At 38.2% G+C, this 17,132-nt stretch overlaps 1 protein-coding gene across 10 annotated transcripts in view; it reads right to left on the bottom strand.

The window, feature by feature from the left end:
• The window catches only part of RUFY3 (RUN and FYVE domain containing 3), an 89,073-nt gene that overhangs the window by 13,341 nt on the left and 58,600 nt on the right, over nucleotides 1-17,132 (bottom strand). For 4 of the 10 annotated variants that reach the window (XM_089912002.1, XM_089912001.1, XM_022599328.3 and 1 more), the window contains 5 exons: nucleotides 9,556-9,648; nucleotides 8,102-8,185; nucleotides 5,888-6,055; nucleotides 5,281-5,378; nucleotides 1,091-1,210 (listed from right to left, as the gene is read on the bottom strand). In XM_089912002.1, the coding sequence (XP_089768128.1) occupies nucleotides 1,091-1,210; nucleotides 5,281-5,378; nucleotides 5,888-6,055; nucleotides 8,102-8,185; nucleotides 9,556-9,648 (563 nt within the window). The other 6 variants (XM_022599333.3, XM_022599335.3, XR_002648182.3 and 3 more) reach the window with 5 other exon arrangements.

The raw sequence follows: 17,132 nt of genomic DNA, 5'->3' as shown, positions 1-17,132 counted from the left end.
GGGATAGGTGGGAGAGAAAAACGATGAAAATTTGGATTTCTGTACTCCTATCTTCTAAAGAATGCCAAACCCTTTTCTTAGAGTTCAGTAATTAAATTTTAATACTTGATTAATAAAAAGTAAACCAGATATATATGGACAACCAGGTTTTAAAGTACTAAAATACAGTACAATCAAACCAGTAACACTGAAATACATTCAACATGTTTAATCTTCCTTGGATGATTAAGAATGCACTTTCGGATCTCCCAGTGCCTGAGGGTCACGGCTCCGAATAGCAACATTTAATACTAACTCTTAATGAAAAGTTGTGGTCAACTGAATGACAACTAGTAAGATTTACTATAATTGAAAGACAGTATTTCTAAATTTTCAGCAACATACAGTATGAAAGCACTAACTCTGTAGTCCCATTACATATGAATTAGCTGCTCTCTCTTCACAGTTATGTAGTTAATCCCCAGTTACACCCTCAACCACTAGTATCCTTAGTAACTGTGTGCTTTTATATCCAACAGCAAAGTTCTGTTTGTTTGAAGTCAGTGCCTTAGGTACAGAGTTGAGTCTCATTTGAGAGACGGTATGGAAGAACGGTTAAGGGCTTGGAGTCAGAGAAATTGGCTTTTAAATTAGTGTTAATACCTATTAGCTTAACTGTGTGAATTTGGACAATTTAACCCCACTAAGCCTCAATTTCCTCTGAAGGTGGGGGTAATAAGGTCACCTACAAATAGGGTCGATGGGAAGATGTTAGGAGAGAATGCATATGAAGTGCTTAGTAAAGTATTTGGCACACAGTAAGAATTCAGGAAATCCTGTTATTATTAGTGTTGTGTTGGCTATTAATCCTCTTACTCCATCCTATTTACCTGGGATCTTGGGTTCTAATTTCCTAATTCTTTGATGGCAAAAGATGTTGACGAGATTTTGGGAATGCTTATGTATGTGAAGCTTTCTGAATTCTAATTCTGGAGAAAGGACATGGCAGGACAAAACAGACATGGCTTGATCAGGAGACCGCCCCTCTCTTGCTGTCTGGCCTTAGTACTTCCCATGACCACCCTGGCCGCTAAAGCCACCCGTTCTTCACCGCTGCCTGGTGAGTTCCTCCACTTCCAGCTGCAGACTGTTGATCTTGTCTCCGAAGTCCTGCTTGAAGAGCCGGTTGTCCAATTCAGCAGACTGGCGGCCTCGCTCAGCCTGGCGCAATCTGGATGTGAGCCATATGAACTTGTGATAAAAAACACAAGCCATGGTGGGGAGGAAGACCAAGTTCAAAACACAAAATAAAACAACCCAAGGGCATGAAGAGACAGAGAGAGGAAAATAAACTTTGTAGGACATGGGAAGAAATTATGGGGGGAGAAAAGATGGAGAAGAAACAAATTCTTTAAAAAAAGCAAGATGAAGGTGAACCAGGCAGAGGAATAGTTGATTTTCCATTTTTTTTTATTCTAGTACTACAGTTTACAGCCATTAGATGATAAACAATAAAACATCACTTTTTAGAAAATCCATATCCAAAGCCAACCTCAAGTACATAGTAATTAAAGTTAAATCCACTTTTTTGTTTGTATTTATTTCCTAATAGGTTTGGTACTTTATATTTCTGTTTTACACTCACTGGAACTTGCAAATGGGCAACTACCTTCTTATATGTGGAATGAGAACATTTTCCTGGTCCCTTCCCTAAACCACAAATTATATTAAATCACTGGACACTATACATCAACCTTTACCCAGGCTTCGGGTTTTTAACATAATGAAAAGCCTTTGGCTATCTCTTTCCTTTTCCATTTCTACCAACTGGTGTGTGACTAAGTGGACAAACAATTCAGCACTGGGCCTGCATAAGATTCCTGACCATATTCTCTGGAAGATTGTGAATGTTTTCTTCCAAATATCCTATAACTTTGCACCTATAAAGAAGCATGTTCTAAGGTGAAATATCTGGGGCTCTCTGTAATAGAATTTGGGAGCATGCTACTATGCTACTATGTATAGTCTTTAAAATGTTTTATTTTGGTGTTTGAGCACTCCTTCCAAATGCTCATAGAAAAGGCAACTCATCACCACAAAATGTTGATGAAGGTAAGAAGAGGTGCAAAATTATAAGAAATAAACTAAGTTCAAAAGTACAGGCTCTTCCATGAAGTTGGTCATATTTTCTTTGACTTGACCTTGGTTCAAGTCTGCAAGGACCTATAAAAACACACATGAAATCTATCTTACTCTCTTAATTCTGTTTTTTTCCAAGAAGACAGTAAAGAATTTCCAGAGCTGGGAGCAAAGGGGTTATCTTTGTCCCCACTTAAGCAGCTGAAATGCTGCAAATCTACTAGAATGAGAAAAAACAGAAAAACAAAAATTTTCCCAAGACTTTTTGAAGGAATAAAGGCTTATGTAACTAACACCTGTTCCCCCAAATCAAAAGTCATTTTAAAAAAAAAAGTATTTATAGGATTATTACAATGTAATGCCTAGGAAGGGTCAGATCTGTGGTCACTTAGAAAAAGAAGCCCTGCTGATTATTGTTTATGAATACCTACTGGGAACCTTTATTTTTAGACTAAATAATAATAATGAATATAAGTTTATCATTTGTCTATTTCCTACTCTGAAATGGTTTTCTAATAGATTGTTATTCTCCTAGAAACTTAAGCAAATTCCCATCTGAACAAAAAGTAACAGAAACTCTTAAGTAAACGTTGCCAGCAAGGAACAAGAGGCAGGAAACCATCACTCATGTCTGTGCCTTGTTGTCTTTACTCCAAAAGGAAAAGCAGGATAGATGTGAAAAATGTGTAGCATATTTTTTTTTAATAGAAGAGATGTGTTTTTATTAAAATTGTTCTCTCTGAGCTACCTAAATAGGAAGTGGAATTGCAGGAAAATGGCAGAGGTAGAAGATGACAAATATTAGGAGGGTTTTCCCAAGCTTCCACATTATTATGTTATCATAAGTTACCTAATCACTAACTTTATCTCTATGACTTTAAAGAAATGTAAGGATGCTGTTCCCCGCCCTCACCCCACTGCCCCCCACCAAAGTCACTAAGGCGAAATAGTTGCAAGCAATCTTGGTTACTGAGAGTAGAACTGTAGTGGAATACTAAGTACTTATCCTTGGCTTGGGGATTAAACCTAGATGACAAAAGTGAAAAGGGGTCATGGCCTAAGAGACACAGAACTACTTTAGAAGAGTCCAAGACCATGTGGCAGTCACCTCTAGTTCATTACATCGCAACGGCAGAACAGGCTCAATGACACAGACATCGCACCTAGAAACTGGTATTGTTGGGGACTGGACTGTAAAGGTATCAGTCATATATGTACAGAGCTTCAATTCCCTAAGATGTTTTTTAATGGTGTGTTTATTTATTGGTCAACTCAGAAGTAATTTCTCAAAGTTTATTTGGTATTTAATTGAGAACTTATACTCAATTTTCTAACTCTGGGGAGAAAATAAAGAAGAAGAAAACACAGCCTATATATATCAAACATTTTTTTTTAAAAGTCCAGCAAATTCAATGTTTGGTGACATTTTATATAGAATCAGAGCATAAATGCAATAACTTTCAGATTTCTTCCTTTTACAATTAAGCTGTGGTATCCAACTTGCGAGGTGACCAGCTGTAAAATGCCTAATGATGTTTTGGGATCAGTTTATTTGCTGCACTATTTAAGGTCTTTGCCTGTTTCACCAAATCCTTCTCACTATATTAATACAATAAAAATAAAAATAAAAATGGGAGTGAAAGGGGAATGAGAAAATGAATAAATAGGAAAGACAAAAATAGCAAGAGAACAAGTCAGCTTAATAATACTTGAAGAGGTTAAGTCATTATTTTAGTTCTGTCTGCTTTAAATGCCAAGCCAAAAATCCACTGAAAAATAATCTGACACATTTCAAAAACACAATTTATGAACACTAAAATTGATTTCTTAAATCATAAACATATAACTGCTATGAGCAAGCACTTAGATAACTTCCGAAATAGACGGATACTTTTTCATTTCAAATCAGCCAAACCAGAGTTTTCAAGCTTATTTATTAATTTGCAATTAACTTTTGATTCAACAGTAATATGCAGTGCTGTTCAGGACCCACCCTGGTCAAGAGCCATCTGAATAAAAGAAGCCATCCATTCACCCTTTCATCCATGCACTTACTAAATGAATGCCTTGGACACTCAAGGCACTGTGACAGATCCAACAAGGGAACTTAAAGGATTAGTTAACTAACGTCAAGGAACTCACACTCTCATCAGAAGATATGTATATAAAGGTTTATAAGGTAGGACAAAGTCAGAAGTGCTATAAGCAGTAGAGATAGGTATGGATATAAGGCTATGGGAATTCCAATTAGTACAAATTCGCAGTTTACTTTTAGCTGGGAAGGAGTGTTAGAGGAAGCTTTGGGTAGGTGGCATTGAAGCCTGAACATAAAAAATGTATCTGAAGAACAAGGAAGTGGGAAGACAAAGGGCATTTCTAATTGGTGAAACTATTAGGCAAGACATGGATGGGGAAAATGGGAGGCATGTCTAGTAAGTAGTTTAGTTTTGCTCAGGTGCAAGAAGGGTGATCAGTGGGTGTTAACAGGTAGCAACACAGGCTGGCAACGCTTAATGACCATGGGTGCCGCGGCTCATTCAATCTTCAAGCCTTAGCCATTTCTCTTGGCAGCTGAGTCATCAGGAAGAACATGGTGGCTTCAGACAGAAAGAGAAAAGAGTAGCATAGGGAGAAGATGTACTCTGGGCAGATTGAATTGTAGGTACTGGTGGGAAATAACTGGTCAGGGGATGAAAGTGCAAGACTGGTCTCCAGATTGAGGACAGAGCAGGAGACCGACAGATCTAAGAGGTGTGGGTGGGATGTGACAGTAGAAGCTATAGAACTCTTCAGGAGAAAGCAGAGAGAAAAAGGAGATGAGAGAGGAGGGAAAGGGGTTACAGTTATTAGAAGGGCCCTCAGTACCCCTCCATCACCTGGCACCAAAGTCTTCAAAGACCTGAGTGATGAACCGTAACAGAATCACAAACAGATTTAAAAGTCCTTTCATCCTTGTAAGTATCCCTCCTCTAACACATGACACTAAAATGGTTTTTAGTGACATCTTTAAAAATCACAAAATTTAACTGGCTTGCTTTCTACTTGCATGCCTGGTGTTAAGCTTGGAGATTCCCACATACTCTCTGCCAAATGCATAGCGCATTCTCTTCACGACCAGGACTGAACGCCCTAAGTGTTTCACTAAAGAAACAGCACTTTTACCTTTGTTCAAGTTGTTTAATGGTAGCAGCCATCTGATTAGTCTTCTCTTCCAAGCGACTGTTTAGTTCACTTTTCTGTTTTACTCCTAAGTCTGAACTCTGTTATGGAAAAGAATTATGAGTGATGTTTATGTTTGCATATAACATAAAATCCTGAAACAAATCACACATACCTTTTGAACCTAATGGTAAGCGGGAACTAGAGAAATAGAAATGCTCATGTATTTGCTTATCAGTTAATTACCAAGTGTAGAAAAAGCAAGAAGCAATATTTAAGATTACTATTGTTATATGCAGTTTTGTCTCAAAAATCAACATTGGAAAGTACATCAATTTATCTGTATAACTCAGTTGGCAAGTTAGGCTGGAGAGTAGAAATTATTTTATAGGATAAAAAAGACCCTCTTGCCCAGTTACAATGTAAAAAGTGGCCATGACTTTCCAGAATAGTAATACAGGGTCCTAGGATAGACTGATTCCTAAAGTGGTTTATTGGTAGCTAGCCTCAAAATGAGATGTGACCCTTTCTTCTTCTATTTAAAGTGTGATTCTAGAGAAGAAGAGGGGCAGAGGGAAGCCCTGGGATTTTAGAGAGCCAGTGAGCCTACCTGCAACTTAAAGGCAAGTTCATGCTTAAGAGCCCTGAGATCATCCAGCTGCTGCCGCAGAGACACCAGGGCATCCTGCTTCTCACAGACATCCTTCTCCAGCATCTTCATAGCCAGTTCCATCTCCTGTCTCATGCTGATCTGGATTTCCAGTTCTTTTTCAACATCCTGCCCCGAAAGGAAAACAAATTACTTATTCTCTCTTTCCTCAACTAAGTGCAAACCACAAAATTCCACAGGACAAGGTAGACCAAAACTCTCAGGTCTAAAGGCTGGCAAAACAGCTATAAGCTATCATTCAATACAGAGACATTAACAAAAATAATAATAATAATTAGGATAATTACAGTACCATTTACTCAATAATTTACGAATCTGAAAAACTCCATAGGCCAAACATAGTGCTATCTAGTATGTCTAAAATACTTGAGTCACTTCATTAGATATTAAAACAGACAACTGATGTCACATCTTATTATAGAAATATACATTAAGTGTTACAGCAGCCAGCACAAAATGAAGCAGTTGGAATTCTCTTCATTTGGAGGCTGTTGACATTTTCAAGAGCCCAAGGAACCCAAAAGATACTTTGGGTCCCCAAGGTAACATCTCAGTTACAGGGAATGGTCGATATGGCTAACCGAGTTTTTTCTTTTTAAAAAAATTTTTTATTTCATATTGTAGTTGATTAACAGTGTTGTGTTGGTTTCAGGTGTACAGCAAAGTGATTCAGTTATACGTATACACGTTATCCTTTTTCAAATTCTTCTCCCATTTAGGTTATTACAGAACATTGAGCAGTGTTCCCTGTGCTATACAGTAGGTCCATGTTGGTTATCTATTTTAAATATAGCGGCTAACTGAATTTTTCTATTCATTTATCATGAGATGTATTTTTGTCTCAACCATTATTACTGTAACATTATTTGGATGATCAGGGGTACAAAGACCTGAGGTTCTTCTGCATCCATGTTGTGCCCAGGGCACATTCAGAACCTTGCCTACTTGCTTGGTTTCTTTCTCTTTTAATGAACATTTATCTTAATGTGGTACGAGAATGTGGAAAATTTTATGTAAAATTTTTTCACTTGCCACTTAACTGAGGCACTCTTCTGTACATGGTTAGCATGACAGAAGACAAATCAGACTGCTTCTTAAAATGCTGACATACATTATTTCTAGGACCTTCCTTATGGAAAGTATTTTGAGGTCAAATCCACAAACACATAGAAGGAAAATGATAAATATTTCAAGGATGTTAAATAACAGTGTTAAAGTAACATTATAAAATAACCTGAAATTCTGTTCTATACACTGTTTGTGATAACAAACTACAAATCAGATCACCCCTTATTTTTAGGCTTCTCCCTGCTGTTAGAAACATTATTGGAGGGGGATTATTTGGTTGTCATACTATCTAAATTACAGGAAGAGTTAATGTACTAATACCACGGGTGTATTTAATATACTAATATTTGGATAAAATCTATTATAGGAGTATTAGTCCTTATTACACATTCTTTTATATATGTATATATATGTTTTTTAATTTCTAAAAATACCTTAAGACTAATACTGATGTACATTTTTCTGTTTATGTATAAGAACAAGAATAAATTCAGAAATAACAACTAAAAATAAAAGCGTACGATTCTAAATTAATGATTCTTAAGGAGAAGAGGAGCTGCCCAATCCAAGGAGACGTATCTTTGCCGGGGTGAGGACTGAAGCAGGAGGGGAGATAGCATAGTTTAAAAATGTAGGTTCTGCAACTAAGCCCGTGTGCCACAACTACTGAAGCCCGTGCACCTAGAGCCTGAGCACCGCCACGAAGAGTAGCCCCTGCTCGCAGCAACTACAGAAAGCCCATGCACAGCAGTGAAGACCCAACACAGCCAAAAATAAATAAGTAAATAAATTAATTAAGAAAAGAAAAAAGTAGGTTCTATATACCTAATGTTTTTGCAACACAAACTATAAAAGCAAAAATAAGTTAAAAATTAAAATAGGTAAAATTCCATTGGCTGTTGAGAATGCTCAGAAAAAGGACTGAGGAAGCACTGTAGGGAATATGGGTTAAAACAATGAGAAACTATTTTATAGGATCCATAAAATTTGCTAGAACACTACTGATATTCCTTGATCTGTGAGGTAAAACCCCTAGGTAGGGGTTTTAATGTGTTCCTGAACTATTAGGACCTAAGCAAAGTTTACCAGTCGTAGTTGTGTCTCCTCCTTTAAGTGCTTCCTTGCTTCACTCAGTGCTTGCCCTTCTGAAGTTCTGTCTGGCTTAGGGCCCTTGAAAAGATAAATAAAATAGTACATATTTAAGGATTTAAAGAATTTATACAGTTAGTGGACACTAGCACTGCTATTTAGTAAGGGAAATGATCATACCTAAACGTGTATGATAATGAACGAAGACAACAAAGAAACTGAAGAAGTTTAGTAAGTATTCTTAAGCCAAATTGGGTATTTCTTGCCATTTTGTTTAAAGTCCTAAGATAGTTTACCAAACCAAGTGGTAGAAGTCTTAAAAAATCAGCCTCGGAAAACAAAATAGCATTTACTGTAAACTATAAATTGGGCCAAAGGTTCAAACAGGAATGTAGTCCTACTCCAGAGATCTCACATCTGGTGTCTCCACCCATACAGAGAGATCAGAGCTAAACATGAGTAGCTCATCAGAAAATGCTGAGTAGTCACAGTTGTTTTTACAAAGTCCATGCATTAAAGGCAAACATACTACTCATGTCGGTCCCCACTCAGAGCCTAGGTGCTTACTCTTTAAGAACAATGTTAATAACTGGATTTCTGGATCCCTAGGTCACAGCAGGTTAGAAGCATTAGGATAAGTAGGGAGACCTTTCTAGAGAGAGTAATGCTAACAGCAGTAAGAAGCAATAGATGCCAGTGAAATAAAAGGCAGAAAAAACCACCCACAGTAATCTGGGAATATTTAAGCTCAGGAGCTAGAAGCTCTATCAATTTCAATAGCCGACCCCCACCAAAGTAGCACTGTTATAGCTCAGTACAGAATTGCCAATGTTGATAATTATGATATTCAGTCATCATAAAGGGCTAAATGTGTTCAATTACATCCTCCACTTAAGAAAGCTTAGAACTGTACAATATACAAAAGGTTTGCAAAATATCTGTTTAGACATATATAAAAAGTTTGGTATTGGGTTGGCCATAAAGGTCGTTTGGGCTTTTCCATAAGATGTTATGGAACCAACCCTATACTTTAAGGGACTGAGTTATCTAGAAAATTCATTTATATGGTAACTCTTTCCCAGTGATATCAGATAAACACTTTTTACAAAACAGTAACATGGTCTAAAAATAATGGTATATTTAATATAGTAGAACACTTAAATATAGTACAAATCATTAGTATGTAAAAACAAGACATCGAATTAGACTGTTTATTGAAGACTCTAAACAGATGTGGGTGGCGGTGAAGCCAAGCAGTGTCTGTAGGAGAAGGGACATAACCCTCCCATAACCTTTGCCATTCACTCAATTGTGCCTGGAGCCTCAGTGAAAACGGTGCACTTAACATATGCAAATGCTCACAGCTACCAAGTGGTCCTCTGGAGGCAGCCCCCCCCACATGACACATGACATGCTCTCTGGGAATATTTCATAAATCCAGTAAGATTAACCTTCCGATTAGATTCCAATATGTAGGAGCTTTCCTCTTTAACTCGTTCCATATCTTCTTGCAGGGTAATAATCCTGTTGTTTGCAACTGCAAGCTGTTGATAAAATTTTAAAAATAATCGTTATCTTTCTTTCACTAAACACAGGATAAGATAATTCATGATCTGCTAGGACATAATTTTCAGGCTTAGCTATTCTTAGAAGGAAAGAACGCTATCTACAGCCCCATAAAAATGTTCTTATAGGGAACTTAGGAGAAATGTCTTTAAAGATAAAAATAAAAAATTTCTCCTATTACTGCTTTTTGTGGAAATATTTTTTCAGTCCCACAATGTTATCTTACAATTATTTACCTCAAGGGTCTCCTCATGGATAACTTGTAATTATATTTAGTTATAAAATCTCTTTCTGGACTTCCCTGCTGACACAGTGGTTGAGAATCCGCCTGCCAATGCAGGGGACATGGGTTCGAGCCCTGGTCCAGGAAGAGACCACATGCCGCAGGGCAACTAAGCCCGTGCGCCACAACTACTGAGCCTGCGCTCCAGAGCCCACGAGCCACAACTACTGAAGCCCACTCGCCTAGAGCCCGCGCTCCACAACAAGAGAAGCCACTGCAATGAGAAGCCCATGCACCACAACGAAGAGTAGCCACAACTAGAGAAAGCCCGCGCACAGCAATGAACACCCATCGCAGGTAAAAAAAAAATTTTAAAAACCTCTTTCTTTTCTTTTAAACATCTTTATTGGAGTATAATTGCTTTACAATGGTGTGTTAGTTTCTGCTTTAAAATAAAGTGAATCAGCTATACATATACATATATCCCTATATCTCCTCCCTCTTGCGTCTTCCTCCCCACTCCCTATACCACCGCTCTAGGTGGTCACAAAGCACCAAGCTGATCTCCCTGTGCTATGCAGCCGCTTCCCACTAGCCATCTATTTTACATTTCGTAGTGTATATAAGTCCATGTCACTCTCTCACTTCGTCCCAGCTTACCCTTCCCCCTCCCCGTGTCCTCAAGTCCATTCTCTACGACTGCGTCTTTATTCCTGTCCTACCCCTAGGTTCATCAGAACCTTTTTCTTTTTTTGATTCCATACATATGTGTTAGCATGCGGTATTTATTTTTCTCTTTCTGACTTACTTCACTCTGTATGACAGTCTCTAGGTCCATCCACCTCACTACAAATAACTCAATTTCGTTTCTTTTTATGGCTGAGTAATATTCCATTGTATATACAGGCCACATCTTCTTTATGCATTCATCTGTCAATGGACACTTAGGTTGCTTCCATATCCTGGCTATTGTAAATAGAGCTGCAATGAACATTGTGGTACATGACTCTTTCTGAATTATGGTTTTCTCAGGGTATATGCCCAGGGTTGTATGGTAGTTCAAATTTCAGTTTTTTAAGGAACCTCCATACTGTTCTCCATAATGGCTGTATCAACTTACATTCCCACCAACAGTGCAAGAGGGTTCCCTTTTCTCCACACCCTCTCTAGCCTTTATTCTTTGTAGGTTTTTTTAGGATGGCCATTCTGACTGGTGTGTGGGTGATACCTCCTTGTAGTTTTGATATTCATTTCTCTAATGATTAGTGATGTTGAGCATCTTTTCATGTGTTTGTTGGCAATCTATGTATCTTCTTTGGAGAAATGTCTATGTAGGTCTGCCCATTTTTGGATTGGGTTGTTTGTTTTTTTAGATATTGAGCTGCATGACCTGCTTGTATATTTTGGAGATTAATCCTTTGCCAGTTGCTTCATTTGCAAATATTTTCTCCCATTCTGAGGGCTGTCTTCTCATCTCGTTTATGGTTTCCTTTGCTGTGCAAAAGCTTTTAAGTTTCATTAGGTCCCATTTGTTTATTTTTGTTTTTATTTCCATTTCTCTAGGAGGTGGGTCAAAACGGATCTTACTGTGATGTATGTCACAGAGTGTTCTGCCTATGTTTTCCTCTACGAGTTTTATAGATTTATAGTCTGTCTGGCCTTACATTTAGGTCTTTAATCCATTCTGAGTTTAGTTTTATGTGTGGTGTTAGGGAGTGTTGTAATTTCATTCTTTTACATGTAGCTGTCCAGTTTTCCCAGCACCACTTTTTGAAGAGGCTGTCTTTTCTCCATTATATATTCTTGCCTCCTTTATCAAAAGTAAGGTGACCATATGTGGGTGGGTTTACCTCTGGGCTTTCTCTCCAGTTCCATTGATCTATATTTCCATTTTTGTGCCAGTACCATACCGTCTTGATTACTGCAGCACGGTCGTATAGTCTGAAGTCCGGGAGCCTGATTCCTCCAGCTCCGTTTTTCTATCTCAAGGTTGCTTTGGCTATTCGGGGTCTTTTGTGTTTCCATACAAATAGTGAAATTTTTTGTTCTAGTTCTGTGAAAAATGCCATTGGTAGTTTGATAGGGATTGCACTGAATCTGTAGATTGCTTTGGGTTGTATAGTCATTTTCACAATGTTGATTCTTCCAATCCAAGAACATGGTATATCTCTCCATCTGTTTGTATCATCTTTAATTTCTTTCATCAGTGTCTTATAGTTTTCAGCATACAGGTCTTTTGTCTCCTTAGGTAGGTTTATTCCTAGGTATTTTATTATTTTTGTTGCAGTGGTAAATGGGAGTGTTTCTTTAATTTCTCTTTCAGATTTTTCATCATTAGTGTATAGGAATGCAAGAGATTTCTGTGCATTAATTTTGTATCCCTCTACTTTACCAAATTAATTGATTAGCTCTAGTAGATTTCTGGTAGCATAAGCTTTAGGATTCTCTATGTATAGTGTCATGTCATCTGCAAACAGTGACAGCTTTACTTCTTCTCTTCCGATTTGGATTCCTTTTATTTCTTTTTCTTCTCTGATTGCTGTGGCTAAAACTTCCAAAACTATGTTGAATAATAGTGGTGAGAGTGGACAACCTTGTCTTGTTCCTGATCTTAGAGGAAATGGTTTCAGTTTTTCGCCACTGAGAATGATGTTGGCTGTGGGTTTGTCATATATGGCCTTTATTATGTTGAGGTAAGTAAATTCCCTCTATGCCTACTTTCTGGAGGGTTTTTATCATAAATGGGTGTTGAATTTTGTTGAAAGCTTTTTCTGCATCTATTGAGATGATCGTATGGGGTTTTATCCTTCAATTTGTTAATATGGTTTATCACATCGATTGATTTGCGTATACTGCAGAATACTTGCATTCCTGGGATAAATCCCACTTGATCATGGTGTATGATCCTTTTAATGTGCTGTTAGATTCTGTTTGCTAGTATTTTGTTGAGGATTTTTGCATCTATGTTCATCAGTGATATGGGCCTGTAGTTTTCTTTCTTTGTGACATCTTTGCCTGGTTTTGGTATCAGGGTGATGGTAGCCTTGTGGAATGAGTTTGGGAGTGTTCCAACCTCTGCTATATTTTGGAAGATTTTGAGAAGGATAGCTAATAGCTCTTCTCTAAATGTTTGATAGAATTCGCCTGTGAAGCCATCTGTTCCTGGGCTTTTGTTTGGTGGAAGATTTTTAATCACAGTCTCAATTTCAGTGCTTGTGACTGGTCTGTTTATATTTTCTATTTCGTCCTGGTTCAGTCTTCGAAGGTTGTGCTTTTCTAAGAATTTGTGCATTTCTTCCAGGTTGTCCACTTTATTGGCATATAGTTGCCTGTAGTAATCTCTCATGATCCTTTGTATTTCTGCAGTGTCAGTTGTTACTTCTCCTTTTTCATTTCTAATTCTATTGATTTGAGTCTTCTCCCTTTTTTTCTTGATGAGTTTGGCTAATGGTTTATCAATTTTGTTTATCTTCTCAAAGAACCAGCTTTTAGTTTTATTGATCTTTGCTACTGTTTCCTTCATTTCTTTTTCATTTATTTCTGATCTGATCTTTATGATTTCTTTCCTTCTGCTAACTTTGGGGGTTTTTTGTTCTTCTTTCTCTAATTGATTTAGGTGTAAGGTTAGGTTGTTTATTTGAGACATTTCTTGTTTCTTGAGGTAGGACTGTATTGCTATAAACTTCCCTCCTAGAAATGCTTTTGCTGCATCCCATAAGTTTGGGGTCATCTTGTTTTCATTGTCATTTGTTTCTAGGTATTTTTTATTTCCTCTTTGATTTCTTCAATGATCTCTTGTTTATTAAGTAGTATATTGTTTAGCCTCCATGTGTTTGTATTTTTTACAGATTTTTCCCTGTAATTTATATCTAGCTTCATAACATTGTGGTTGGAAAAGATACTTGATAGAATTTCAATTTTCTTAAATTTAAATTTACCAAGGCTTGATTTGTGACCCAAGATATGATCTATCCTGGAGAATGTTTCATGAGCACTTGAGAAGAAAGTGTATTCTGTTGTTTTTGGATGGAATGTCCTATAAATATCAATTAAGGCCATCTTGTTTAATGTATCATTTAAAGCTTGCATTTCCTTATTTATTTTCATTTTGGATGATCTGTCCATTGGTGAAAGCGGGGTGTTAAAGTCCCCTACTATGACTGTGACTGTTACTGTTGATTTCCCCCTTTATGGCTGATAGCATTTGTCTTATATATTGAGGTCCTCCTATGTTGGGTGCATAAATATTTACAATTGTTATATCTTCTTCTTGGATTGATCCCTTGATCATTATGTAGTGTGCTTGTCTCTTGTAATAGTCTTTATTTTAAAGTCTATTTTGTCTGACATGAGAATTGCTACCCCAGCTTTCTTTTGATTTCCATTTGCATGGAATATCTTTTTCCATCCCCTCACTTTCAGTCTGTATGTGTCCCTAGGTCTGAAGTGGGTTTCTTGTAGACACGACATATACGGGTCTTGTTTTTGTATCCATTCAGCCAGTCTATGTCTTTTGGTGGGAGCATTTAATCCATTTACATTTAAGGTAATTATTGATATGTATGTTCCTATTACCATTTTCTTAATTATTTGGGGTTTGCTATTGTAGGTCTTTTCCTTCTCTTGTTTTTCCTGCCTACAGAAGTTCCTTTAGCATTTGTTGTAAAGCTGCTTTGGTGGTGCTGAATTCTCTTAGCTTTTGCTTGTCTGTAAAGGTTTTAATTTCTCCGCTGAATCTGAATGAGATCCTTGCGGGGTAGAGTAATCTTGTTTGTAGGTTCTTCCCTTTCATCACTTTAAATATGTCTTGCTACTCCCTTCTGGCTTGCAGAGTTTCTGCTGAAAGATCAGCTGTTAACCTTATGGGGATTCCCCTGTATGTTATTTGTTGTTTTTCCCTTGCTGCTTTTAATATTTGTTCTTTGTATTTAATTTTTGATAGTTTGATTAATATGTGTCTTGGCATGTTTCTCCTTGGATTTATCCTGTATGGGACTCTCTGTGCTTCCTAGACTTGATTATTTCCTTTCCCATATTAGGGAAGTTTTCAACTATAATCTCTTCACATATTTTCTTCTCTTCTTCTTCTGGGACCCCTGTAATTCAAATGTTGGTGCGTTTAATGTTGTCCTGGAGGTCTCTAAGACTGTCCTCAATTGTTTTCATTCTTTTTTCTTTATTCTGTTCTGCAGTAGTTATTTCCACTATTTTATTTTCCAGGTCACTTATCGGTTCTTCTGCCTCAGTTATTCTACTTTTGATTCTTTCTAGAGAATTTTTAATTTCACTTATTGTGCTGTTCATCATTGTTTGTTTGCTCTTTAGTTCTTCTAGGTCCTCGTTAAACGTTTCTTGTATTTTCTTCATTCTATTTCCAAGATTTTGGATCACCTTTACTATCATTACTGTGAGTTCTTTTTCAGGTAGCATGCCTATTTTCTCTTCATTTATTTGGTCTGGTGGGTTTTTTCCTTGTTCCTTTATCTGCTGTGTGTTTCTCTGTCTTCTTATTTTGCTTAACTTACTGTGTTTGGGGTCTCCTTTTCACAGGCTGCAGGTTCGTACTTCCCATTGTTTTTGGTGTCTGCCCCCAGTGGGTGAGGTTGGTTCAGTGGGTTGTGTAGGTTTCCCAGTGGAGGGGACTAGTGCCTGTGTTCTGGTGGATGAGGCTGGATCTTGTCTTTCTGGTGGGCAGGACCGTGTCTGGTGGTGTGTTTTGGGGTGTCTGTGACCTTACTATGATTTTAGGCAGCCTCTCTGCTAATGGTGAGGTTGTGTTCCTGTCTTGCTAGTTGTTTGGCATAGGGTGTCCAGCACTGTAGCTTGCTGGCTGTTGACTGGAGCTGGGTCTTAGTGCTGAGATGGAGATCTCTGGGAGAGCTTTCGCCGTTTGATATTACGTGGAGCTGGGAGGTGTCTGGTGGATAATGTCCTGAACTTGGCTCTCCCGCCTCAGAGGCCCAGGCCTGACACCTGGCTGAAGCACCAAGCCACACGGGTTTTGGGAAGTCTGAGATCTTCTGCCAGCATTCAGTAGGTGTTCTGTAGGAGTTGTTCCACATGTAGATGTATTTCTGATGTATTTGTGGGGAGGGAGGTGATCTCCACATCTTACTCCTCCACCATCTTGAAGGTCTCCTGAAAAAAACCTATTTCTAAAATGTATACGAGGTCACCTCGTGCCTTGGGACCCATCTTACAATACCTCCATAAAACCTTTAACAGATAGTTTTTTTTTAAATGTTCAACTTTCTTTTTAAAGATTTATTTATTATTTATTTATGTATTTAGTTTATTGTAGGCTGCGTTGGGTCTTACTTGTGGCATGCGGGATCTTTCATTGTGGCGTGCGGGCTCTTCATTGTAGTGTGTGGGTTTCTCTTCTTTAGTTGTGGCACCCAGGGTCCAGAGCGTGTGGGCTCTGTAGTTTCTGCAGCACGTGGGCACTAGTTGAGGCACGCGGGCTTAGCTGTCCCACGGCATGTGGGATCTTAAGATCCCTGGTCAGGGATCAAACCCGCATTCCCTGCATTGTAAGGTGGATTCTTTACCACTGGACCACCAGGGAAGTCCCTACATATAATTTTTAAGAGAGTAAGAAATGAATTCCAAAGTTCTCATTCTAAAAGATGCCATTAAGCATTAAAGAGATTTTTCTTTTCAGCACCTACAAAGACAAGGTAATGTTATTGGCAGTGCATCTCTAGGGGAAATGTTTATAACCCTATTCCACTGGAGGGAAGAGTACGGTGGAAACGCTCTCCTCTGCACCTACCGAGCTCAGTTCCCACATAGAGTGGGAAGGTGCCTGAAGGAGGCTAGGAAAGGAACTGAGCAGACTCCTCTCAGCCAGGCTAGTCTCCCTTTTCGTCATCTCTGCTTGGTTCCTGTTCTACTATGTAAGTACAGAGGAGCCAGGCTCAGGCAAGCTTTCTAGAGGCAGGTATGGCAGCCCATTTCTCTCTCTGCTTTGTGGGCCTAAAATGCGTAAAGAAGTAACTCTGGGCAAACGGGTCTGCTCTCTAGATCCAAGCGCACCTCGGACTGCTTCTTCCAAGGTCTCATCATCAGAGAAAACATTACAAGTGACGACTGCAGATCCAAGTGCACTTTCTAAGTCAGCTTTACCAACATAAAGTGGATGTTTATTTACCTTCATCTGCTCAGTTCTTCTCATTTTGTCATATTGGTTCAGAACTCAGGAGGGGAAAAGAGGTCTTTTTTGTTTTGTTTTGTTTT

This window comes from Delphinapterus leucas, chromosome 5 (assembly GCF_059928025.1).
Source record: "Delphinapterus leucas isolate spDelLeu-1000000601 "Yukka" chromosome 5, BTC_Dleu_Yukka2, whole genome shotgun sequence".
Lineage (NCBI taxonomy): Eukaryota > Metazoa > Chordata > Mammalia > Artiodactyla > Monodontidae > Delphinapterus > Delphinapterus leucas.
Note: the sequence above shows the minus strand (reverse complement) of the source record. Positions and strands in the feature narration are given on the sequence as shown.